At 47.6% G+C, this 26,241-nt stretch overlaps 2 protein-coding genes across 4 annotated transcripts in view; both read left to right on the top strand.

Annotated features, from left to right (window-relative positions):
• The first annotated feature begins 73 nt into the window (after window positions 1-73).
• The window catches only part of beta-Spec (spectrin beta chain), a 48,895-nt gene continuing 22,727 nt past the window's right edge, over window positions 74-26,241 (top strand). For 2 of the 3 annotated variants that reach the window (XM_055072273.2, XM_050180893.3), the window contains exons 1-14: window positions 75-185; window positions 586-727; window positions 793-944; window positions 2,551-2,724; window positions 6,932-7,104; window positions 9,295-10,152; window positions 15,657-16,158; window positions 16,530-17,384; window positions 18,994-19,122; window positions 20,189-20,239; window positions 21,273-21,413; window positions 22,210-22,584; window positions 24,188-24,360; window positions 25,007-26,236. In XM_055072273.2, coding sequence (XP_054928248.1) covers window positions 592-727; window positions 793-944; window positions 2,551-2,724; window positions 6,932-7,104; window positions 9,295-10,152; window positions 15,657-16,158; window positions 16,530-17,384; window positions 18,994-19,122; window positions 20,189-20,239; window positions 21,273-21,413; window positions 22,210-22,584; window positions 24,188-24,360; window positions 25,007-26,236 — 4,949 coding nt within the window. In that variant the 5' untranslated portion in view covers window positions 75-185; window positions 586-591. Of the gene's footprint in view, window positions 186-585; window positions 728-792; window positions 945-2,550; window positions 2,725-6,931; window positions 7,105-9,294; window positions 10,153-15,656; window positions 16,159-16,529; window positions 17,385-18,993; window positions 19,123-20,188; window positions 20,240-21,272; window positions 21,414-22,209; window positions 22,585-24,187; window positions 24,361-25,006; window positions 26,237-26,241 lie in introns of all 3 variants that reach the window. The other variant, XM_055072274.2, reaches the window with a different exon arrangement.
• On the top strand, window positions 10,692-12,555 carry LOC140219351 (piggyBac transposable element-derived protein 4-like). The gene has a single exon (XM_072289126.1). The coding sequence runs from the start codon at window positions 10,886-10,888 to the stop codon at window positions 12,257-12,259; it is 1,374 nt and encodes a 457-aa protein (XP_072145227.1). The 5' UTR covers window positions 10,692-10,885; the 3' UTR covers window positions 12,260-12,555.

The raw sequence follows: 26,241 nt of genomic DNA, 5'->3' as shown, positions 1-26,241 counted from the left end.
CGTCGCGTGCAGGGCGGGGTCGCGCCATCCCGGAGTCGTCCTTCCTCCTCTCCCCCGCACACTGCCACCACCTACGGAAGCTCATCACCATTGACGGGAGTGGCCGGATCGCGGCGGCCGGATAGTCGGAGCATTGGACTCTCTTCCGTGAGCCGCAGTCGGATAACCGCGTCCCAAGACCAACGGTAAGCTTTCTCCCGTCGCATTTCCTACCGGACGCGGAACGAGCGATCGCCGCGTCTCGGTGCATCTCCGCATCAAACATGGCGGTTGTAGGTTTCACTCTCGGAGCAGACCGCCGTGCCGCGAAGGCTTGGGCTCGGCGCCCTCTGCGCCGAGCTCCTAGAGGTGCCAGATGTCGCCGGCCAGCGGCGCGCCTATGGTCAGCGAAGTGTCAGGCACTCAGTTTGTTTACGGCGCGACGCGCGTTCCGCGGCGCCGACGCCCTCAGCGCCGAGGGTTAGGGCTGCGGGGCGAGGTCCGGCGTTCGCCCGTACTCCGGCCCCCGCCACGGTGCCTCTCAGATCCGGGCGGGGACAGCTAGCGCTGGGGCTTGACCTTGCCGGCGCGGCTTTTGCACCGCAGGTCAAAATGACCACGGACATCTCCGTGGGGATGCGCTGGGACCACAGCACGACCAACGCCCCGGAGATGGACGATTACGACTACGACGGCGGCAACAGCTCGTCGCGACTCTTCGAACGGTCGCGCATCAAGGCCTTGGCAGGTGGGCGCGGCTGCGACTTACTGACCACGGGTTTCGGTCTCACACGCTGTTCTTGTATTGCGCAGAGGAGCGTGAAATGGTACAACGCAAAACCTTCTGCAAGTGGGTCAACTCACACCTGGTTCGAGCCAACTGTCGCATCACCGACCTGACCACGGATATGCGCGACGGAAAGATGCTCATCAAGCTGCTCGAGATTCTCTCCGGAGAGAAACTGGTAACGAATCCTTCATGCTGGTGTCTTGCTTTGTCCGTAGCGAAGGCTCTCACGCATAGCAATCGTGAATGCAGTCAAGTTTCGCTTCTCTACGAGAGGTGAAACTGAACATAGTCACTGAAATTACCGTGTAAGAAATGCCGGCCATGCTGTCGTGCACGCGTTGTTTCGCTTTACTGGCACGCCTACGAGCAGTTCTTGGGTTTATTTTCGGTAAAGGCCTTGAGACAGTCTAGGTGCACTGTATGAGGTTTCATCTAGACTTATAATAGCTTTGTTGATTTAGGCAGTACTCTGCCTCCTTGCTTCTTTAGCTCCAGTTCATGCTTTAGAATTGTTACGCCATGTTATGAGCATATTCTTCGTGAGCTTGATATTTGGGGCTGATGCAGGCGTCATGTAGCAGCAAATGAGCGGGCACTGTGTAAGAGCAGCATCTGCTTCAAGGAACTGACGGAGATTGATAAAGCTTTGCAATGATCTTGAACACAATTTTTTAAATACAGAGAGAATGTGCACATTGGGCGTTGGACAAGCGACGAGAATTTGCGTGCTTAGTCAGCAGACGCGTGCTTTTAGTCAGCAGAATCTTATATCTTGCGTAGCCAGCAGATGTCTGGTGACTGTTCAATGCTATTTCCCTCTTTTGATGACTTGCACATGGTGGCCTTAGACATAACACATTTTGTGCCATGTGCAAGTGTGCAACTTGCACAACAAGCTATGAAACGACAGTGGTTTACACGCTACCTTTGACAAAGCTGTAAACTATGGACTTCCTATCTCCTTTGAAAACATTGAGCATAGTCTTTTACCCACTGTGAAATGTGGGTGTATTTGGTTCTTGCTTTGGCATAATCTGTGAGACCATGTTGTAACACCTTTATCACTGCAAAGCTAGCATAAAATAAAAAGGCATGTCATAGGCATTGATATAACATCTTAACAGCAGCCACACTAGCTGTCCAAAAGTCACAAAGAAGTGCATTTTCTGTCGCAAGCATGTTTCATATGCTCTGAGTAAGCCAATTTTTCATAGATGCAGTTCAGAACTTTTTTTCAGTTTTTCAGTCAGGGAAGTAATTCTGTACCAATTTGAAAACCATGAGCATGGGAAAGCCTGACTGCCTTGCAACACCCACCCTCGATTTGCCCACACGCACACCCTCTAAGTGTGTATCTCATTAAACTAATCCACACATTGACAGTGCTGTTCCACATGGTGCCAGTTTATCTCAAATCCTCATTCATGTCATGAATTTGCCATGTTGCATGCATCATGAATTGCTTTAGTACCCTGCAATGTTGGTCCCAAGAGAATGGTCTCTAGGAGGTATCTCCAAATGGTGGTCATGACCTGATTAATCTTTTTGATTGCCTGACCGGAGTTTGGTTTCTGTTACTTTGAGGGAACTGGGGGAAGGTGGAGGGAGAATGCAACCTTACTAACGCACATAACTCTGCTATAGCTTCATTGACATGCTCGTTTGCAACGCAACTCTTGCACCAGCTCCTGAGAAAACTTTGTGTAGCACAAGGAAGATGAGCTGTATAGAACAAATCATCGGCCCAACTGAGTGTTGTGCCGCTCGCGTGTGTGGTGCAGCAAAAGCCAACGAAGGGCAAGATGAAGATCCACTGCCTGGAGAATGTGGACAAGGCGCTGACCTTCCTCAAGGAGCAGCGTGTCCACCTTGAGAACCTGGGATCGCACGACATTGTCGACGGCAACTCGCGGCTCACCCTGGGTCTCATCTGGACCATCATCTTGCGTTTCCAGGTTTGTGCATTGCCCATCCCTGCTTGACCGCTGATATCTAGAAGGTGGTATAAGGTGTAGAGTTTTTGCAAAAAAGTGACTAGTATCTAGCCGAGACGCAAATAATATGACAGTTCCGCCAGCATGAGAGGAAGCATTGTTATGCTTGCAGAGATATTTCTGTGGCAGTGAAGGGAGTACTACACAGGCAAACCATGCACATTTAGAGCACTTCTGAAAAAAAAAAAAAAGTCTGTCCTGTTCATTCACGATAGTTTCAGCTGGGAAAGAGAAAACATGGAAACTTTATTAACAGCAACATTAGATGAAAGGCACCACTGATTGTTACATTTTACTTATCTTTCTGCTTTTCTCTTCTGTGTCTGGGTAAATGCGAATCTGTTGCACGTGGTAGCACGTGGTATTCAGTATCTGCTCCGAGAAACCAAAAGCACTGTCAAACGCTGTTAGACTGCTTGGTGCGGTAACACACGTACAGAAGCTCCACCACCAAAATCATCTGCGAGTATAGTGCGTGGATTTCTTGCCCTAACATTGTCCTACTGGCTTTAAATGGCTTTGCGACTTTGCTATTGTTATAATTGCAGCAATTCACTATGATTATATATGCGTGCAGAGGCTTATATTGCCTTCATTCATTTAGGGAAATATGATTGCTTTGAACTTTTAGAAACACTGTAGAAGAGTCTCTAAAGCCACTAAGATGAAGATTGAAGAAATCTACATACTGCTTATCATTCCCGTGGTAGTTGAACGATCACAGAACTGAGATTTTCTCTAGTAATTTCTGTAAAAAAATAACTATAGTATAATGCTAGTTTGAATGCAACCGCATTTCTATTCTGTTCTTTTTTTTCATGTTTGATTGATTGATTATATTATGTTTAATTGTGTGGTCTACTTCTAAAGAGAACACCTAATTGGTATCCTGGCACTTACTACAGCTAAGTTTTGATAAGAAACCATTCAGGACAGCCTTTTTACGAGTAAATGTCTACATAATATGTTAACATAGAGAACTTTCTTTCCATAATTTGAAAGAAATGCTGAACTTGTATTGCATTGAATGATACTGCTGTGTACATACATGACCAGTGTAGCGCATTTCATGTTATGCATCCATATATGGTATGTTTGAAGTGAGTAAGCAATTAATTTTATGAGTAAGTTTTTTTTGCTCCAGAGAACATCAGAAAGTGTGTGATAATCACTGATTTGTGTGTGTTTAACTAAAACATGCATGAAAAGTTATCTTATATTTTAGATATGCAGATAATACACAGATACACTATCCAAGAAACATGCCATTATGTTTCATAATGTGGTCACAACTGTTTAATTATTGTGCAACAAGCACTCAAATGAAAACCAGTAAACATAACGCTACGAGGTAGATAGAATTATTGATGTTGAGATCAGAGATTAGATGAATAATTGTAGTTTGTCGGGACACATAGTGCTTAAGACAGGTAGTCGGTGTGTCATGTCAAAAGAAAGAGAGGTACACCAACCAAAAAGGGGTGGTTTGTGATTACCAGACATTTCAACCTCAAGTGGTACCCATGTGGGAGCCATGCAAGCTTCCATACAGAAGCCACAACATATAATAATTATGAACTGTCCCCTCTTTGGTCATTGTCTTTCTCATACTATTTAAACGAACTTACTACCCAACCAAACAAGATGTCATCAAACTGTCGATTTCAAATGGCCAGTGGTCTATTGTAGTAACAGAAACGGGTGCCAGTGAAACTTGCAGGCATTGAATAAGTTCAATTGGTGCAGCACAGATGTTAACCCATTGAGCACTTTGGATGAGCCTAGCTTGTCCACGTGTTACTGGTAAACATAGCATTGGGCAAGCTCAGCTTGCCCATTGCAGTGTTACTGTTCTCAAAACGATTTGGGCAAACGGAGTGCATCCACTTTGTTTTCCTTTCTTTTTTTTTTTTCTACTATGTAGATGGCAGGCTTTGTCAATTTTCAAAGACTGCGTTATTGAAATTGTGCTCTTTGGGTGCCTTTTGGCAGGAGATTTTCAGTGATGGCCTCTCTCGCTTGACAACTCACGAGGAGGCCGTGCAGGGTCTAGTGCGAGCTGTGTGGCAAAACTCTGTTCCATTCTTCAAGAAATTTCAAACACTTTGTGACCTGCCTTAGCAGTGGAATGGGTGGAAAACTTTCTTTGTTGCCGAACCTTCCTTCACATACTATAGTTGATTTTGAAGCACTGTAATGTAAAGCATTTTCCTCATTTCTCTCTGAACTATTTGTGGCTATGATAAGTACATATATTTTGCTTAAGAGATAAAACGAGGGTCGCATGCATAAAGTAGGAAGTAAATCGGTTTAAAATGCTTTAGAAGCTTTCGGGAGAAAGGGAAACTTGGGAAATGGGCCATTAAAGAAGGTGCAAAACAAGGTAACATTTTGTTAGTATAGTTAAGCGCTTAAGGGGTTAATTGGAGATTTTGGAGCGAGGTGTTAGTTCTGAGAGTGGGCGAATAGGCTCCCAGTGCATGTGACGATAGACTGTGGCCACCTTTACTGCCTTGAAGACTCGGTGATACTGATTTGTGAGCCACAATCGCTAATTTTAATGGACATGAATTGCTTTTTTCAAAAGCATAGATGGAAGCTTGAGAGGATTCTTTCAAAAGCAAACTTGGAGGTGAACCCGACGTGTTTTGCTTTAGCTTGCCACTCAGCACGGGAGGAAGATAAAGAGATATTGATAATAACTGCAGTGAAGCAGGTGACAATGGAAGGGATATAAACAAAGACAATGTTCTCTTTAGAGGAGCACTGGCATGACATTTTCGACGTGTCATTTGTTCCCGCAAACGGAGTGTGTTGAGATTGGCGTCATGCTCTGCAGCGGCGAACGCATGACTTAAGCCGTTGGTGCTTTCACATCGGTTTGTTTGCTTACTCTAGTGCTGCCACCTATGGGAAAGAGGACAAAATAATCCAAGTGGGGAATTTGTGCGAACACGTAAAGATAACACTGCCATGTCTCCCAAGGAAAAGAATGCACACACTTTAAAAGGCCTCAGCGTGCACCTCCCAGCAGCAGACGAGAGCAGCCATTCTCTGGTGGCAGGTGGCTCCCACCAAGAGATCTCAAAGGCGTTAATGCCATCCAATAGCTGCTTATGGTCTACTAGCGCCAACGAAGTCACCTTCAATCAACATTCTTTGGCATACTGAAGCTCTAGAGCCTTTAGATGGGATTGAACAGGAGCACAGTTTGCGAAGGCCCTCCGTCTACCCGTACCCATCGTGTGCGACTCGCATGGTAGCAGTGCCCCCTTCTGGCATCTCCACAGTATTGAAATCATTACCGACATTCTGGCCTCTCGCTGAAGCGTGCAGGTCAAGGAGAGGCGATGCTGCTATGTGTGGCCATTGTCCTCCCTCACCAGATTTGCTTGGGACAGGGCGTGTGCCTGTTGGAGCAGGTCATATCGCCCAGTTCTGTAATTGAATGCGCATGTTCGTTGGTGCGTGCCATAGCCCACGTACAGCATTTCATTGAACGAGTGCGTTTGTCGAACATGCCGTAGTAGAATTACGGGGTTGAGCGAAATAAATTAGCGCCATTCTTACAAACACAGGCAGTTAGAGACAACGTGCATTTGTCATGTTAGGTCTAATGTAAAGAAATAAAGATCGGACTACTGGCAAGTATTGGAAGCTAAACAGTTGGACTTAATTGCCTGTCTGGTTTGGCTAATTGTAAATATAATGTTGCAAAAATAATTTTAAAGTGTTGTATTGACTAACATATAACTTACAACTGGCAAGTGTTGTGTACTACACAGCATTCATTTGTAGCCACACACTTTGCCGACAACTAAGATTAATTTATATCGGGCCTGTGCTCTATTTTATACTTGCTAGGCAGTGCAGTCACAGAAATGTATCACTCTGCACATCCAAGAGCTTTGTTGTTTTTTGAACTGCGATGGTTTCGATGAAATAGCTACCGCAACTACAACTTGTGGATGCAAGGATACATCAAATAACACGTTACTTGCGCATTTATGATGCTTTGTTTCTTGTTAAAAAATGCGAGCAGTACGAGAAGTCTCTCTAACCTTTGTAAGGTTCCTTGCTGTGTGTGAAATGTAGTGCAGCGCCAACTGCTTAATGGTGACGTGGATGAGTATCGGCGTTAACAGCTCTCGCATTCTCATTGTCACAGATACAAGACATCACAATCGAGCAGGTGGACAACCAGGAGACAAAGTCTGCTAAGGACGCCCTGCTTCTCTGGTGCCAGATGAAGACTGCTGGCTACCCCAACGTTAATGTGCGCAATTTCACCACCAGCTGGCGCGATGGCCTGGCTTTCAATGCTCTCATTCACAAGCACAGGTAAGATGCTTTTGATGTAGTCCCGGATTAGGACAAATTGTTCCTCAACTGCGAAGCTTTCTTTCCGAGAAACGTGTGTAGATTTTCATTGTAGATTCGTGCTACATTTGGGTGGATGAATATTTTCTCCCTTTCGTGGCATAGTCCATGCTTGAAGCTGACATTTCGACGTTGTTCTGTCCTCTGTGCTGTGTGAATGTGTCCAGATGTTTGGAATTTCCGGTTGTCATAGTCATTGCTCCTGTTAAAATGTCATTTGGGAGCATTTTTACTTTTGTGTAACGGTTCATGTGAATATAAAGCCAACTGATATTGAAGCCGAGGAAAGCACAGGGGAAGATAACTCTTTTTTGTTCCCCCCATGCTTTCCTTGGCTTTGTTGTCTGTTGGCTTCATATGATTGTTGCTAAAAATTGAGCCCTGCTCTTACTGATGCAAATGGCAGACCTACATTGTTTGGCTTATGAAACTCTTCACATTGTGTCATCATTTCCATGGATGTTCAGTGTTTTTGCATTAGTGTCTTTTACCTGTGTAATAGACTTTTTCAGCTAGTACGGAAAGCACCTTAATTAGGCGTGTTGCTGTATAAATGTTCTGTGCAATGAAATATGAAATAGTGATTTGTGTATAGTAATTTAGGTTATTAACACTTTCAGGGTCGATTTTTTTTTGCCATATGTGACCACCCAGGGTCGATTTTTTTATTGCAGATTCCAATTCTTTTTAGGAACCTATTTCGAAAAACATTTACCGAAATTTTTCTAAGGTGGCCGTAAAGTGAGAAAAAGATATTTTTGCATTGGTATATATGTGCTGTTTATTCATGAATAACAATAAAAAAAAAGGACATAAACTTATAAGAATTACAAATTTGATGCATTGTTATACACATAAGGCTTAGAAAATGCGCACACGAGAATATTTCGTACGTGTAAAATGTTCCTGCTCTTACATTGATATTTACGTCCATAGCGTAATCTAACTGCGTAGTTGTGTGCACTTAAGAAAGCTGTGTGGTTGTGTGCCCGTCAAAAAAGCAATAGGTGCGACAAACTTCCGCTAATCTTCATCTGATCGCCAACCAGAGGCAATTAGTTTTCACGAGTCTCCAAAAAAAAAAAAAGAAAAGAAAAGGAAACACATGCACATTGGCACCCTTCCTATGCGCACCCGTGTGAGCGCTAAACGAGCGAGAAACATGTGGTCGCCCTTTGAGTGATTAGTAACGAGATAGCCATCAGTTTTGCCAGCGCAATAAGCCGAAACCGCCCACGGAACAAAATGCAAACAGCCGCCCGCCCGCAGCCATGCCAAAGCGCAAGTGGTAGTATATAGACGCGCCGGAGCAAACCAGCTCTAAATCAAACCATGTAACGAAAACCGAGAGAGGGAGGCGCGACAAATAAATTCCCTGTATTCCCACATAGTGGCAGCACATGCCAGAAAATAAAAAGTTAGGAAATTGGCACGCGTTTTAAACATACAGACGGCGCCGTAAATATACGGCATCGACAATTTTGGACTTGTTCGTGGCATTGTATATTTACGTCATTGACCCTGAGAGGGTTAAAGTATATACAAAATGTAAGCTTCCTTGTTGCACAGAATCCCCATACTTGTTCTGCAGACATACATATTGAATGCCTAGGATAATGTGTTACAGTAGATGATATATAATATAGAATCCAGGTAAATACCATAGAATAGTAGTGGGCAGCTAATATTTTTTCATCAAGACAATACCTAAAAAGTGTTTATTTCTTTGATAATTATATCTATTCCTATTGGTTCCTTTCTCAGTCGTTATCCTTGAACAGTAGAATTGTGAACCACTGTGTAGCAGCTTGTACGTTTTGCAAATTGTGGTAGGCAGTTCTGTTTCTTTTTCACGAGAACGTGAACAGTTTACTTTCTCCGCTTTTGTTTAAACACCAGGTCTTTTAGGTCTTTTGCGTGGTATGTTTTTTTCAGTGTAATGTCGGGAACTTAGTGCTATGTAATGTGCATGTATTTATGATGTGCTGCTTTCCTTGCTCTATCATTGTCCCACTCGTCAACTTTGTCCGAAGGGCAACTCTTCTCATGCTGCTATCCTTTAGTTTTTCTTCCGTTTATGGCATTCTGTTCTCATCTGCTCAGAAAAAAAAAAAAGAGAGAAAATCTACATGAACTTCTATTCGCTCACAGGCCAGACCTGATCCAGTACGACAAGCTGTCGCGCTCCAATGCCATCTACAATCTCAACAACGCATTCACCACCGCCGAGCAGAAGCTCGGACTCACGCGCCTCCTCGACCCCGAGGACGTGTTTGTGGACAACCCCGACGAGAAGTCCATCATCACCTACGTGGTGACCTACTACCACTACTTCTCCAAGATGAAGGCTGAGACAGTGCAAGGCAAGCGTATCGGCAAGGTCATTGGCCACGCCATTGAAAATGAGCGCATGATTGCCGAGTACGAGAGCCTCACCTCGGACCTGCTCCGCTGGATCGAGGAGACCATCGTGGCTCTGTCAGACCGGCAGTTCGCCAACTCATTGGTGGGCGTGCAGCAGCAGCTGCTGGCGTTCAACACCTACCGCACCTCCGAGAAGCCCGTCAAGTTCGAGGAGAAGGGCAACCTGGAAGTCCTGCTGTTCGCGCTGCAGAGCCGACTGCGGGCCAACAACCAGCGGCCGTACACGCCGCGCGAGGGCCGCCTCCTGGCCGACACGAACCGTGCCTGGGAGCGGCTGGAGAAGGCGGAGCACGAACGAGAGCTGGCGCTCCGCGAGGAGCTGATCCGCCAGGAGAAGCTGGAGCAGCTGGCTGCCCGCTTCGACCGCAAGGCCGGCATGCGCGAGACCTGGCTGGCCGAGAACCAGCGGTTGGTCTCGCAGGACAACTTCGGCCAGGACCTGGCGTCGGCGCAGGCGGCGGCCAAGAAGCACGAGGCCATCGAGACGGACATCCTGGCCTACGAGGAGCGTGTCCAGGCAGTACTGGCCGTGGCGCGGGAACTCGAGACCGAAGGGTACCACGACGTGGATCGCATCAATGCCAGGTGAGAGCGCTGATCTTCTCACCGCTTTTTGATTGTTTTGTTATACGCCACGCTTCTGTTAACTCTTTCAGTACGGCGCCATAGGCCATCGGACACAGAGTTCCGATGACTTTGAATCTCCCGCAAAATTTTAAACCGCCGCGCTACAGACAACTAGCTCCATCTGGAGGATTCATTTAGAACTCCTCTTTCAGTTCCGTTTTTGTTTTTTTGTTGTCTGCGTGCGGAGGCGCCGCCGCAAGTGAAATTTGAACCGAAGGTGGTTTCGAGTTCCCGCGCGCCGCGACAACTGACTCCTGTTCCAAGCACTTTCGCCGCTTCTGCTGCTGATTTTTGTGATCCAAGCAGCAGTGATAGCTCAAGCAACGATGCGGGATCGTCAGATTTTAGCTCTGATGAAGACGCTCCAGCTCAAGTGCCCCGAACGTCAACAGGTGCTCGCAGGTAGGTTTCGTTTTTGACTTCGCGCTGTAATTACACATAAACGTGGTTCAGATTTGACGAATGCAGTATTACTTTTGTGTTTAGGGTCTCAACAACCTACGGCGGGGATATTTTGCCAAGTACACGGCGCCGTATCGAGTTTTCGCCCACGAGACAGCCCGGTGCCCATGTCGGAGCAGTACGGCGGAGCGATGCGCGTCGATTCTCAAGAGCGCTGGATTTTTTCCTCTTGTTTTTTACTACAGAGGTGATCAAGACTTTGTGTGAGAACACAAATAAATATGCCTGGATGCATATTTTGGACCGTCCGACATACTCTCGACGTGACGGCTCTTGGGAGGAAGTCACTCCACTGGAGATGCTCAGACTTATTGGGATAATCATCTACATGGGAGTTGTTGAAGTGCCACGACTGCACTTATACTGGCGTTCAACAGGAATATTCAGTAATCTTCTCCCGCGAAATATTATGCCAAGGGACCGTTTTTTCGCGTTGCTGTCATTCCTAAGTGTAGGGGACCCGGAGGACTTGGCAGCTGCAGCATCTGTTGGAAAGACTTGGAGGGTGTCCTGGCTTCTGGATCACATAAATCAAGAATCTGCAAATTTGTTTCAACCACAGCGCGACCTCGCTGTTGACGAACGTATGGTGAAATCGAAGGCTCGATCAGGTATAAGGCAATACATCCGAGACAAGGTGACGAAATTTGGATATAAACTCTGGGTGCTGGCAGATTCAAGAACTGGATACACCCTTCAATTTTCGGTATATACTGGCAAGCGTGAGGCACCAGGACCGCATGGCTTAGCCTTTGACGTCGTGACCAAGCTTTGTACGAAGTACCTTGATCAAGGCTACAGAGTTTATATGGACAACTTCTACACTTCCAAAAAACTTTTTGAACACCTCCTCGAGCACAAAACTCTTGCATGCGGAACAACACGCAAAGATCGTCGCTGTTTTCCAGTTGAATTGAAAGACTCATCATGGGAAAAAAGCGCAGAGCGTGGAGATGTCAGATGGATTCGTGACGGCAACATCCTTTACATGCAGTGGAAAGACCGGCGTGCTGTAAACTTGATGAGCACGATCCACACAGCAAATGAGCATGTGCCTGCCAAGAGAAGAGAGAAAAGGGGGCGCCAATGGGCTCTGAGAGTCATCCGAAAGCCACTCCTTGTCCACGAATACAATGCCGGGATGTTGGGCGTGGACAAATCAGACCAAATAATATCCACATACAACGTCCTCAGAAAATGCGTACGTTGGTGGAAGACGCTCTTTTTTCACTGTGTGGATATCGCGTGCGTGAACAGTTTCATACTGTTCCAGCAGCACCGAAAAGAGAACCCAGCAGTTGGAGAACTTTCTCGAAGCACCTATTATGACCAGCTTGCATTTAGGGAAGAACTGATTGAGCAAATATTTGGCTATGATGAAGTCGCAGAAGGTCATGCTCCTTTCTCACCCCCCTTCTCGCCCTTGGACCCCATTCGGCACCAACCAAAAAGAATGAAGAAAAGGAGAAATTGCAAAATATGCTATCAAAAAACAAAGACACAGAACAGAACAAACGTCATGTGCTCCACTTGTGAAATATACCTTTGTTTCTTGCCCTCACGAGACTGCTTCACCGAGTGGCACAGCCGTCAGGGCTGCTAGATTGATGGGCCCCGATAAATGCAATACGTGGTGTATAGGATTGATATATATTGGAAGCATAGCTAAGGGGCCTAGTAACAGTTTGTATATTTCAGAATTCTCAAAATAATTTTCTGGCTAAGCACAGTCACTGATTTCTCTTTGTTTATACTTTCATGTGCACATTCTTTAGTTTATTTGACAAATAAAATGTGAACAATTCTAAATCTCACAGCACAGTCCTTGTTTATATAGAAAGCCACACCAATAAGCTACGATTTGCTGCATAGCAATGTTAAATGCGTTTCGTTGTTCAAGAGAAAAAAAAATTTTTCTGGAAGCACTCTAAATTAGCCACTTTTCTGCCGTAACGAAAGAGTTAAGCACCGTTGGCTATTGTGTTATGCAGCTGCATTTCAGTGAAGCAAAATGTGAAAATGCTCATAAGGTTAGATTTAGGTTGACGTTAAAGAACTCTGTGTGGTTGAAGTTAACTCCTTATGTCCCACGCCGTTATTTTGGAATCCAACCACAATTGACCAGCTTTTTTAATGGGGTATCCTTTATGAATAACAGTGCAGACAATTTATTATATGTTTAGTAGTGAAATTTCAACTGATTCATTGCCAAAGGGAATTTTAACGGTGCTATACAAGAAAATTAAGTGCATCGCCTATGGGAAAATGAAAGTTGGGAGGGAATGAAAGGAACCATCGCTGAGCTGAGTTTGCCATTGGTCGTTTTTACCAGAAACGCACGGACGAACCCAGCTTGGCTATGGCACAGAAAGGGTTACAGGGTTACAGAAAGGGCTACATTATCCACATCTGGCTTTGAGAATTTAAAACTCAATAATTTGATTTGGTTTAGTTGTTTCTTATGTATCTTGAGCCACCTTTCTGTAATCAGGGACACTGTATTCGAGATAGCTGCACATTTAAAAAAAGTTGACTGTCGGGCTAGTGATACCTAGTCATGCATAATTATTAGTGTAAATTTGTGCAACCAAAAGACAAATTCAAGAAAAAACATAAACACAAGTGCTACTTTACCTTCATGATGATCCCTCACCAACTGTCTCTCCTTTGTGTCCTACTTCAGTAGTATCTGCTGTATGTTAGAGGGGAAGGATCCAAAGATAAATTCTCCTTGTCAGGCCTTTACACCAAGCATTATCATACAAAAGCCACCGAACAATTAGGTGTGTATTCTTGAATGCTTATCTACGATACGTGCACACTTTCTTTTGTTTGATTTTGTTGCTTTTCTGCAACTCGGTGTTCACATCTGCATAGTAGCTGTGGTGTTCAAGAAAGGGTCATTTTTTCATTTCGAAGCAAAATGTGAGGGCATCGAACAGTAAAAAAAAAACGCCGATCAGGCATTCACATTGTTTCACCATGTGTGTTCAGTGCAAAGGGCAGCCTAGAGGGTTTGCTCAAACATATAGATCATTGACCCCGTCTCTCTACCTCTGTATTGTGAAAGCTATTCCTTCTGTGACGGGTTCTCGCAGACATGAAAAAGAGGGGAGGGGGAGTGTCAGACGGAGCTTTGTTCTGTCCTAACGCCAAGCTGACAGTGATAGATTGACAGTGTAGCGTGCATGGGACAGTGTGTGTGTGTGTGTGTGTGTAGGGCCGCACTTAGTCGGTTGAACCCTGTCTAGACATCAGTGAGCAGGACTCGTAAAAATAGCAATGCACTTTGTGTTGCATGATGAAGGCCTGCGCCAGGTTGTCAGCGTTCAAGCGTGTCTTACTAGACTGCCTTGCAGATGTTGTTTGCGGCTTAATGCTTTTAACCACCACTGTCTGGGCATATGCGTAGCGTGTGTATTTTGTTCTAGTCTGAGCATATTCTTCGGAAAGTCGCGGGGAGACTACACAATTGAACCTCGATATGCTCAAACACCTTTATAACGAAATGCTTGGGACTGCCGAAATCAGTTATCACGCAGTTTATTTCATCGTCAAGGTCGCGCACAGTGCCATTCTCAATTGAACCGGGGCAGAATGGTTCCTTTGTTATACAGGTCATTTCATTGTAGAGACATTCGACTGTACTATAATGAACAATTACCTTTTTTTTTTAATTAGACCTAACATGTTTCTTACCTGTATCAACATGTAACAAATGTGTGCTTACAATGAACACAAGGTATTTTCTTGTTGGGTGGGATTTCATTATGATGAGGTCGCGGCTGTATGCTGTAGTGCAATTTGGCCTGTTCAGGTGGACTGCTTGAAGAAACGGACATTAGTACCTGCACAAGAGGTCGCAATGTCCTGTCAGCTGATTAAAAAGAACACTAATCGAGTTTCCAGTTATATTTGCTTTAGAGAGGACATTGAAATTGTCAAATTGAAGGTAAACAGTAAGTGATTTCCTCACGTATTGTTAGCCAGAGTGGTGCGTAACAAATCAACTGCAACTACCTCGGACACCCTGACTGACTGGCTGCGGTGGCTTGAGAGTGGCTGTGGCGTCCTGCTCTTAAAGGCGAGGTCACAGGATTGGTTCTTGGCCACAGTTGCCACTTTTCGAGGAAGGCAAAATGCAATAGTGCTCCTGTAATACTTGGATTTAGGTGCACATTGAAGAACCCCAGGTGGTTGAAATTATTTCAGTGCCCTCGACTGCAGTGGTCCTCACAGTGTGTGGTGTTGCTTTGGAAAGACTAACACCATCATTTTTTTTAATCTTTTTTTTCTTTTCATTGTGAATGATGCCTATAGCGGTACTGCGGCAACTATTTTCATTGCAGGTACAAATTTGCGAAACCCGGTGGCTTAATTTCCTGAAATTCTCCGAGTTGCAGCAATTTTGTGAACAAACCGAATGCCCGCTTCAGGAATCGGCTCCCAACAAAGGGTCTTTAAAATTTGATGTTTTTGTAAGTGTGACATTCCTCATTGGAATTGGTCGAGTGGATGCTGAACGAAAGAAATTCTCTGTTCTGTCACATTTTGGTGGGGAGTTCTCAAGCATAGGCCTCTCTCTCCCTGAAAAAAATAAAATAAAAAAAATAAATGCATACGCACACACAAAAAAAGTAGAAATTCACAACTGGTTGACCATTTTTTCAACACGGCAGGTTGGAAGCTACACCTTCTCACAATTTCCTGTCTGGTTCAGCTAATTAATTATCGAGGAAAGAAAAGCACGAAGTGTGACATAAATAGCTTCCTCCGTTCTTCAGAACCAACAATGCCACCCCTAGTCCATGAACCTCCTTCTCCCCCATCATCTTTTCCACCGAATGTACCAGAAAAACCAGGTTACCCAACAGCATTGGAATGTGGGGGGTGGGGGGGGGGCTAATGTTGGCCCATCATAGCTTGTCGTGCTGTATCTGCTTTACACTTGGCGAATTTGGCAGTGAGTGACTGCGTGTATCCCCCGCGGCTGAATGCAGGAAGGACAATGTTCTGCGCCTGTGGAGCTACTTACTGGAGCTGCTGCGTGGTCGGCGGGCGCGCCTCGAAGCATGCTTGCAACTGCAGCAAGGCCTGCAAGAGATGCTGTACATCGTCGACGCTATGGAGGAGCTCAAGGCTAGGCTGGCCATCTCGGATCTGGGTCAGCACCTGATGGGCGTCGAGGACCTTCTGCAGAAGCACTCGCTGCTCGAGGCGGACGTCAACGTGCTCGGGGAGCGGGTCCGCGCCGCCATCGCACAGGCGCCCGCCGACCCACTCGTGGCCGAGAGGGTCAAGCAGCTGGAGGAGGCATACGCCGAACTGCTGGCATTGGCGACGGAGCGCAGGCGTCGTCTCGAGGACTCGCGCCGCCTGTGGCAGTTCTACTGGGACATGGCCGAGGAGCAGGCCTGGATCGAGGAGAAGGACCGCATCCTGTCGTCGCTGGAGCTGGGGCATGATCTCACCATGGTGCACCTGCTCATCTCCAAGAATAAGGTGGGGGCCGTGGCTTGTCTGCTCGTTCCTGCTGTGCCGGATCGATAGCGTTCAGAAATATCAGGTGCTGCTAGAACATGGACATCTAATCAAAAGTCTGGTGGAAGGTGGAGACGACAAAATTTGCATGAGCATTAGTTTCATTTCTCCTAACCACATTGAGATAGTGCATGCAGATGATGTTGTGGAGCATTATCATCTTTTTCTGCTGTTGTTTTTGTTGTTTTGTGTAACTTTTGGTTTTCTCAATTGCCCTAATCTTTATCCGCAGTTTGTCTCTTGCCGCTCTAGTACTATGCTGTCACAGCGCTCACTTTCACTGCTGACCCAACGCGCAGTTTACCTGAGCTTCACCGTTCTCGCACCCGCAGGCAATGGAGGATGAGCTGGCAGCCCACGAACAGCAGCTACAGGCCGTGATACAGGCCGGCGAGTCGCTGGCCGCAGAGGGCACGCCCGGCTCCGAGCGAGTGGCAGAGCGGTCCAGCGAAGTCCTGGCCGCCTGGGACCGGCTGCGGCAGCTGCAGGCCCAGCGCGCCGAGCGGCTCGCCAAGGCCCTGGACTTCCACCAGTTCTTCGCCGACGCCGACGACGTCGACACCTGGATGCTGGACACGCTCATGCTCGTCTCGAGCGACGACGTTGGCCGCGACGAGGCCAACGTCTCGTCGCTGCTCAAGAAGCACAAGGAGGTCATGGAGGAACTCAAGAGCTACGCTCAAGCCATCGATGCGCTTCATGCCCAGGCGGGCGCTCTGGCAGAGCGCGAGTCGCCCGCGGTGCTGGAGCGGTTGGCCTCCATCGACCGCCGCTACAAGGACCTCCTGGACTTGGGCCGTCTGCGAAAGCAACGTCTGCTGGACGCCCTCTCGTTGCACACGCTGCTCAACGAGGCTGATGGCGTGCACCAGTGGATCGAGGAGAAGAACAAGATGCTCGACAGCATGGTGCTGACCAAGGACGCCGAGGACACCGAAGTGATGCGGCACCGATTCGAGGGCTTCGAGCAGGAGATGAACAACAGCGCTTCCCGCGTGGCCGTTGTGAACCAGCTGGCCCGGCAGCTGCTTAGCGTCGAGCACCCCAACGCAGAGGAAGTGCTGGCCAAGCAGAACTCGCTCAACCAGAGCTGGGCGTCCCTCCGGGATGCGGCCGAGAAGAAGCGGGACAACATCTCGTCGGCCCACGGAGTGCAGACCTTCCACGTCGAATGCCGGGAGACCATTGTGAGTAGACTGAGTACCTGAAATCCAAAAATCTGAATGGGGGGCCATAACTTAAACGAGACCCTAGTGACCACAAAATGACCATCTCACTTACCGGCCGGTTTGTACTGCATCTCCTGCACGGAATTATTGTCATATCTGTCAAGGAATTGGTAAAGGCTCCTCGACATATAAAATGTTCCTTTCTGGAGTCTAGCTATTGTAATGCATTGAGTGTGGTGGGTGTTGTCATATTACCGTATTGGCCCGATTCTAACATGCCCCCAACTTTAATATCCGCGAATTTGTGCAGGTTGTTAAGTAATAAAATAAAGGTGCACCTGAATGTAACATGTGATGTTACAAAATTTAACATATCATATTGAACAGATCACGGTAAAAAATGTTACATTTGTTTTTAAATGCACTTTCGTTATATAAAAACAGTGCATCATCACCCATGGCTATGGGATTGTGCTTTCAGCACAATGTCGCGGGATCAAATCGCAGCCGCAGCAGCTGCATTTCGATAGAGGCACAATGCAAACATGTCGGTGTGCCATGCATTGGGTGCACGTTAAAAATACCCAGGTGGTCTAAATTAAGCCGGAGTCCCCCACTACGACATGCCTCGTAATCAGATCCTGGTTTTGGCAGGTCAAAACCCAAAATTTAACTTTTAATTTTTAGTGCTGTGTCGTCATATTAAACACATGGGGGCTGTATTCTCGAGTGATCACTTTTACATATACGGCTATCACTTTCCCGTGATTTTACGGGACTGTCAATGGAACTTGTTGAAGTATGCAGCCGACAGCATTCCAGGTACCGTTGCACAGATAGTGAGCCTGGCATGGTGCCTGAAACGCTGGTGCCCATATATGCCGGCGCATTCACTGCCAAGGCGCTTGAAATCTCGCAGAAGTGATAGTATTTCCGAAAGTGATTGACCAAAAATACCGCTCCAGATCGTAGTCGAGCACACATGCTCTGTCGCCTTTTTGTGATGGTGCTTCCACTGCGTCTTACGGTACGTTGTCGGAAATGCCATGAACGCAGTTTTGATTTTGTGTCCAATTTTGGGACCAACTTTCTTGAAGAAAGGGTGGGAAGCCCGTGGGAAGTACGTGGCATGATGCTGTGGCGATCACATCCCAGCGTTTCTTCTGCTGGATTTCTCAAGCCGAGGTGCTGCCACTGCAACCTTCCTGCATTTTCTAAAAGGTGCCTTTTGGTGCTACCGAAGCCATGCCTCTGCTGAGCTTGGATGTCACTTGCTGCCCGTGACCCCTCTTTGCATTTGTTGTAGCAGTGCCATTCTTTAACGCAGACAGCCACGGCTTGCTAACTACACACGATCGGAATGCGCAGGAAGCAGTTAAACAGTAAAATGAGTCAACACAATCAGAAGCCAGATGGAGGAGGGTGGTGGGGGGGAGAACTGGCCTTCCCGCCATTATAGTTTTCTCGGAGCAACTACGCCATCCGGAATTTAGATCTTTTTTGTCATGCAAACCGGTTATGACAATTATTGCTTATAACAGTGGAATTTTTGTGGCACTTGAATATTGTTACAAATGGGTTCGACTGTACTCAATGGTGTGTCTGTTGCAATTTTCTTTCGTCACAGACGTGGATTGAAGAGAAGACGAAGCTGCTGCGAGCCACTGAGGACCTGGGCGATGATCTGACAGGCATCATGACGCTGCAGCGACGCCTTTCGGGCATGGAGCGGGACCTAGCCGCCATCCAAGCCAAGGTGAGCAACGGGAAAGTTGTGATTGGTCGTCAAAACTTTAAAAATACCTGAAGTGGGTGTGGATGCACTGGTCATGGGTGGAGATGAAGCAGTGTAACTATTGTAGGAGCAGTTTTACAGTGTGCTGCAATGTGTACGGTTGGCTACAAAAGTTTATGGAACACAGGTCTCACAATGTGGGTCTCTCTGTTCTTTTAACATATGGCACTTCTGATTTAATAGATCTCCGTGTAGGTTGCAAAGTTACTACAGTCGACTTCTGTTAATTCGACCCTGTTGGGACCAACAAAATGGATCAAATTATCTGATGGGTCATATTAAACAAGACTTAGGAAATCGCCGAAACACACCCCCCATTCTAACACACCCCTGAATCACACGCGCGCCCACTTTCTGTGTGTCCGAAATAGAAAACTAACATAGAAATTACACTTAAGCTCATTAAAAAGAAGTTGGAATCTAACGTGAACTGGTTTTTTAGCAAGAAAGATGGGCAAGAGTATTACATCTTGCACAATGGCAGCCTTCTAAAGTCAGCTTTGCCGCATGGTACTTAATGCCAGCTTCACCGCATTACATCAATGTTATGCGGTAAAGCATACGTATGCTGCAAAGGCTGATTTAGTTTCGTATCCGATTGGAATGGCCAGTGCTAAATAATCTTTCTAGGGAAGGCTGCTAAAAATAGGTGTTTCCATCGGGAGATGCCGTGTGTTGAACGCATTCCCTGTCACCTAAGCTGGAGCACATCCGAACTACAAGCCACGCGATCACATGCTCCATTTAACTGTGGATGGCACTGCACAATTCGCTTGTCAATCGGAACATTAGTTGTGGGACTAGCAGATGTCAAACATATTGGTGTGTGGCAGCCTTGAACTTCATGACTCCTTCCTGGGTTGCTTGTTGTCCTAAAGTGACTTTGTTACTTCTTACTTATGATGTAATAGCATGCAACATTGCTTATGGCAACGTATGATGTAACTGTGTGCGTTGTCACTTTTTATGCCATACATCAAGCTATTTGTGTGACACTGTGCTTACAAGTTACAACGTCCACTTGCAGCTGGATGCGCTGGACAAGGAGGCAGAGCGTATCAAGCAGGAGCACCCCGAGGTGAGGAAACCAGGTGTTTCTTTAAAATCATGTGAGAGTTGACTGCATTGTGTGCACGAGCAACCTGTGCATTGCTTGATTCGTTTAACATTCCAGTCAGCCGTCCTCTGCTCTCTCAGGTTTTGTAGTCCTTCTTTTTATATTGGCTAGTTGGAATTTGGGGCTGTAGACCTGTAGCCTGTATACACATTGGACAAGTAATCTTTGTAGTTTTAGCATCTATATCAGGGTACCCTAATACCTTGGCCTCTTGGAAACTCTGCTACGTTATTTATCAAGGGCTCGAAAATTTTTATTCTTCACAGTGTACATGCCTGGGAAACAGGGACGGGAGGGTTCATCTGCACTTGTATATGTGTTCATTCAGTCAATCAAATGGCTATGCAGTGGTCAATAGAGAGTTTCATAATAGGGGCCCCAAACATTTGAGCCCCGTAAGAAATGGTGCCGAAGTCGCTGCGCATGCGTGAGACGCAAATTGCGTTTGGGTTTTGCGTCGGGCACGCTATTTCACTGATTTAGCAGGAGCCCCGAAAGCTGCCCCAAAAAATTTGCGTAAACAAACACGGCGGCACCCATCGAAGAGACGGCTCTAACCTAGCACCAAACTCGGCTCGATTCGTGGTAATGCGTGAAGTTCGCAAGTTAGGAGATGCGATTGCGGTTTTCATCTTCTCTTAACTAGCATGTGTTATGAAGATTGATTCATTAGTCGCCGCTGATTCCGAATTCGATTGTGGATATAATGGCTTTGTGGATATTATGGATATTATAGCAGGCATTGTGAACACCGAGAAAGCTTGCATTTGCAGAACTCGGTTTGTAAGCCCTCTGATCTGAAAAACGTGGACTTGTGCATTTGGTTAGCAATCTAATAATAGCAATCTACTAATCAAACTCAACCTCTTACCACGCTGTTAAGGAAAATAGAGTTCTGAAAGAATATTTGATGTTTCGCCTCTCTGGCTTTCCCTTTCAAGTGACCTTGAAAAGCACGGAGCCTCTGCGGCTAAATCCTTCTTGTGATTTGCAGGAGGCAGAGGCCATCCAGGAGCGCATTCTGCAGATCAAAGCAGTTTGGGAGCAGCTTACGCAATTACTCAAGGAGCGCGACGCCAAGCTGGAAGAAGCCGGCGACTTGCACCGATTTTTACGCGACCTCGACCACTTCCAGGTGCGTTCACTACACCGAAACAATCCTATCGGTTTCACACTCGCATGCATGCATACTTCTATAGTACCAATGCCAACTGGCTCTTTCAGATGACGGCTGAGTGTGTCACATTGTGTAGCCCAGGTGCGCAAGAGCACAGGCCCACAAGCCAGTTTTCTTTACGCAAAAGACACATAAACGAAATGGGCATATTTATAGCATTTGATTAACCGCTTCATAAAAGCGTCACTTCACATTGATTCCGAAACGTGCGCTGGATCTACATGACTTTTTGTTCATCTAATTTGCGGCAAAATGTTGCGGAGGAGGCCCTTGCGCTTTCCAGGAAAAGCAAAGTTCTTAGCTGAAGAATAATTTGCCACAGCCCAAGAATTGAATCCAGGAGTTACCTAGGACCATAACGTGTAGAATTAATTACTGGGCAAGTTGTAGTATATTGAGTGGACTATGTATTGGAGTTTTTATATGTGAATCAGGTATGTATCCCCGATACCTTAATTCATGGGCTAATGATACGAAGCTTGAAAAGGTATGCATGTCTGCATCCATGTTAATGCTCTTTGTCATCTTAATTACTCTTGACCTAAGTGGCTCCGCAGCACAAGATGTGAAATTCCAGGCAACAATTTTTATTTAGGTTGGTGTAATGTGTAATTACTGCTATCTTCTAAATCTTGTCTATCGTGCAGTGGACGTGAAATAGGCCTCTTGATAACAATGATGAATGTATTGGAAGTGCTTCTGATTACTGCCACCGCAAAGGATTAACCGTGCCGCGTGGTGGTGCGGCTCGCAGGCGTGGCTCACCCGGACACAGACGGAGATTGCGTCGGAGGACGAGCCGACCACGCTGCAGGAGGCGGAGCGGCTGCTGGAGCAGCACCGCCTCATCCGCCAGGAGGTGGACAACTACACGGACGACTACACCAAGATGATGGAGTATGGCGAGCGCATCACGTCGGACGCGGCCGACGAGGACCCCCAGTTCATGTTCCTCCGGGAGCGGCTGCGGGCCCTGCGGGACGGCTGGGCCGAGTTGCGCCAGATGTGGGAGAACCGGCAGGCGCTGCTCTCGCAGTCCCTCAACCTGCAACTGTTCCAGCGGGACACCAAGCAGGCCGAGGTGCTGCTCAGCCGCCAGGAACACCACCTCGCCAAGGACGAGCAACCCGTGAGTGGTTGTCACCCTCGGAACTCTGACGGGCTGTGTAGCTGGGGCTTTATGAGCACCGTCGTGTCATAATCTGAAGGGCCTCCCCCTGGGAAACACCACCAGCATCATCTCTTAGCATTTTCCCGAACAACTCGGAAGTCTGCTGGCACTGTCACTCGCAGCTCAACTATTGACTGAGACAGGTCTAGCTTGAGTGGCAGCCAAAGTATTCAGAGCTGCCAGGCATGCCATCTTGCCTAGGACGAGCAGCCTGTGAGTGGTTGTTGCTCATATAGCTTCGGCAAGCTGTGTAGCTGGTGCTATTGTATGAGCACCATAATATCCTCAAGTACAGCTGAAGAGAGTCCTGAAGTGTCGGGCAAGACTCCGTCAGCTTTAAGTGGCAGCCAAATTGCTGCTCAGATGCCAGGAGTGCCATCCGTACAAGGGTGAACAAAAAATGGGCATTGTCCCCAGAGCTTTGAGCTGTGTAGCTAGCGATGGTTTGCAAGTTGCATCATGTCACAAACAGAAGGGCCACTGAAGGTAATCCTCAAGCGCCAGCCAGGACAGCTTGTAGCTTCGCTTAAGTGGCAGCCAGAGTACTGCCCAGTTGCCAGGAGTGCGGCCTTGCCAAGGATGAGTACCATATGTACTAGTGTATAAGCCGCACTTTTTTTCATCAAATTTTCTCAGGTGTGGGTTATACATGAATCAGGCCTACAGCTACACATTAACACACTGTAGTGCAGCTGTGACTACTGTGTCAGATAATTAAAAAATGGGTGACAGGTATCAACATTTTATTTCACTATTTATCACCGCTTTCAAGTTAATCACTCTCGGATGAGCTCGCCTCATCTGCGCGCTCCAAAAGCTGGACGTCCTCTGTGCCATCCATGGCGTTTGATATCCCCGTGACTCTAAAGCTCTTTGCGATGGTGTCCACTGACGCGAAACACCAGGCATCCAGAATCCAATTGCACATTTGCTGAAGGGACGCTCACTTCAGTCGCTCTGTCGGAGTTGTTTCATCGTTGCACGTGGCCATCCCCTCTGTGTAGCACCACCAAAATTCTGTCTTGAATGACTGGTTTACGCAAGCATTGAGCGGTTGCAGCACGCTCGTCAAGCCATCAGGAATCATGACGAAGTTCGTTCGGCAGTTGACCAGCCGAGCCTTCACTCGGTCTGTTAGGTCAATGTGCAACGAGGATGATAATGGTATGTTGTGAGTGGGAAAAACTAACTGGCGCCATCTTGTAGCACTTTTTGGGACTAGGCGCATTTTCGGCTTGCTTTGTTTGTTTGTTTTTTCAAATTTTTGCGTCTGGAAGTGGAGGGTGTTGGCTACACACAGGGGTGGCTTATACACGAGTATATAAGTTAATCCAAAAGTTGCAGTAACGTCACCAAGTGAGCTAGCTTCCTTGTACTTTTGAGCGAAGGTTGCCAAATAGCAGGATGAAAGAAAGAAAATACACATGTTGTGGCTGTGTATTTTAGCCCAGAAATTGGATTTTGACTGCCATGGCAGGTCGCTGTAGTCCATTACAGTCTGGTGCCATTGTGTTGTAGAAACCGGCAACGGCACAATGAGCATTGAGGAGTCTGTCTGCAGGCAAGCTTGGAGCAAGTGGAGGACCTGATCAAACGTCACGAGGCTTTCCTCACCACCATGGAGGCTAACGACGAGAAGATCAACGCTGTGCTTCAACACGCTCAGCGACTGTGCAGCGAGGGTCACAAGGATGCCGACAAGATCCGCAAGAAGGCCGACTCCATCCTCGAGAGGTGAGCTTTCTCCCCCAAAGTCTGTTCAGCATCTAGACTCTAGCAGCGTTTTTCAAGCATGCTACATATTACACTACAGTGATGTCGTACCAGAATAAGTTTCACTTTTGCAGGGTCAAGTTGTTGTGTTGTAGGAAATGTCTGCAGTACAGGACATGGCAGGTCTGTTTTACTATGGAACACGGCTTTGAAAGCTGTCAAAATGAATTCAGGGACAAGGGTCTGGTTTTGCTGCTTGCAGGGTGCTGGTCTGGAAACTCTGAAAAGCATGCCTTCAGTGCTTGGTGAATGCTCTTGTTGACGGCTGCGTTTCTCGGTACTCCCTGTTTTGGCAGTTTTCATTAGTTTGTCAATCAGTTTATTAGTTTGCCAGATTGAAATAGATTGACACTTCTGGCACGAAAGCATAGTTACTGTCCAAGCAAACATGGCGGAGAAGTTGGACAGATTTGTGCTTCAGGTCTGTTGTTCTTTTTGAAGCACCGTCCATACACCCTTTAACTCCTCCTCCCATTTTTGTTTACTTCATCAGCAGCTGCATTTCTTCTGTTCGTAACATGATACCTCAGATGGTCTCTCATCAAATCCTTGTCGTCACTTTTCTGGCTCATTTCTTTCTGTTGATGGCGCTGATGGTGTCTTGCAGGAGAGACGCCAACCGAAAGCAGGCGAGCGAGCAGATGGCACGTCTGGCCGACCAGCTTGCGCTGCACCAGTTCCTCCAGGACTGCGACCAGCTGACCGAATGGATCCAGGAGAAGATGATTGTAGCCCAAGACGAGACGTACCGCAGCGCCAAGACGGTGCACTCCAAGTGGACGCGGCACCAGGCCTTCGAGGCCGAGGTGCAGGCCAACAAGGAGCGTCTGGAGCGTGCCCAGCAGGCGGGGCGCGCCCTCGTGGCCGAGAAGCCCGAGATGGCGCCCCTCGTCGAGCCCAAGCTCCAGGAGCTGGAGCAGCAGTTCAACAACCTGGAGGACACGACCCAGTCCAAGGGCCAACGCCTCTTCGACGACAACCGCCACGTCTTGTATGAGCAGACGTGCGACGACATCGACTCGTGGATCGACGAGCTCGAGTCGCAGGTGCTCGTCTCGGAGACCGGCCAGGACCTGGCCTCAGTCACCACCATCCTGCAGAAGCAGCGGGACGTGGAGAACCAGATGGCGCAGAAGGCAAAGCAGGTGGACGCCCTCCAGGGACAGGCGCAATACTTGGAGAAGCTTGATCCGGACAGGGTCGAGGAACTCGTCACTCGGCGGGCTGTCGTGGAGCAGCGCTTCGAGCGGCTCCAGGCCCCACTGGAGCAGCGGCGGCGAGAACTACTCAAGAAGAAGGAGGCGTACCAGTTCCGGCGCGACGTCGAGGACGAGAAGCTGTGGGTGGCCGAGAAGATGCCGCTGGTCAAGTCGCCCGACCGCGGCGCATCCCTGTTTGGAGTGCAGATGCTCCGCAAGAAGGAGCAGTCCCTCCGGCACGAGGTCGACCACCACGAGCCCCGGGTGGTGGCCATCTGTGAGGACGGCCGCCGCCTCGCGGCCGAAGGACACCAGGACGGGCCTGAATTCGAGCGGCTCGCCAAGGAGCTGGAAGAGCTGTGGGCCGAGCTGCGTCGGGCCCTGGATGCACGGCGCGAAGACCTGCTCATCTCGGAGAAGGCGCACCAGTACTACTTCGACGCCAGTGAGGCGGAGGCCTGGATGAGCGAGCAGGAGCTGTACATGATGGTGGAAGACCGCGGCCGGGACGAGGCGTCGGCCCAGAAGCTGCGCAAGAAACACCAGAACCTCGAGGCGGCCGTGGACGACTACGCCGAGACGGTGCGGCAGCTGGGTGACACTTCGCGGCGGCTGGTTCAGGAAGGTCATCCTGACAGGTGAG

Source organism: Dermacentor andersoni, chromosome 7 (genome assembly GCF_023375885.2).
Source record: "Dermacentor andersoni chromosome 7, qqDerAnde1_hic_scaffold, whole genome shotgun sequence".
In the NCBI taxonomy this organism is placed as follows: domain Eukaryota; kingdom Metazoa; phylum Arthropoda; class Arachnida; order Ixodida; family Ixodidae; genus Dermacentor; species Dermacentor andersoni.
The sequence above is the reverse complement of the archived record's forward strand: the minus strand, read 5'-3'. Positions and strand labels throughout refer to the sequence as shown.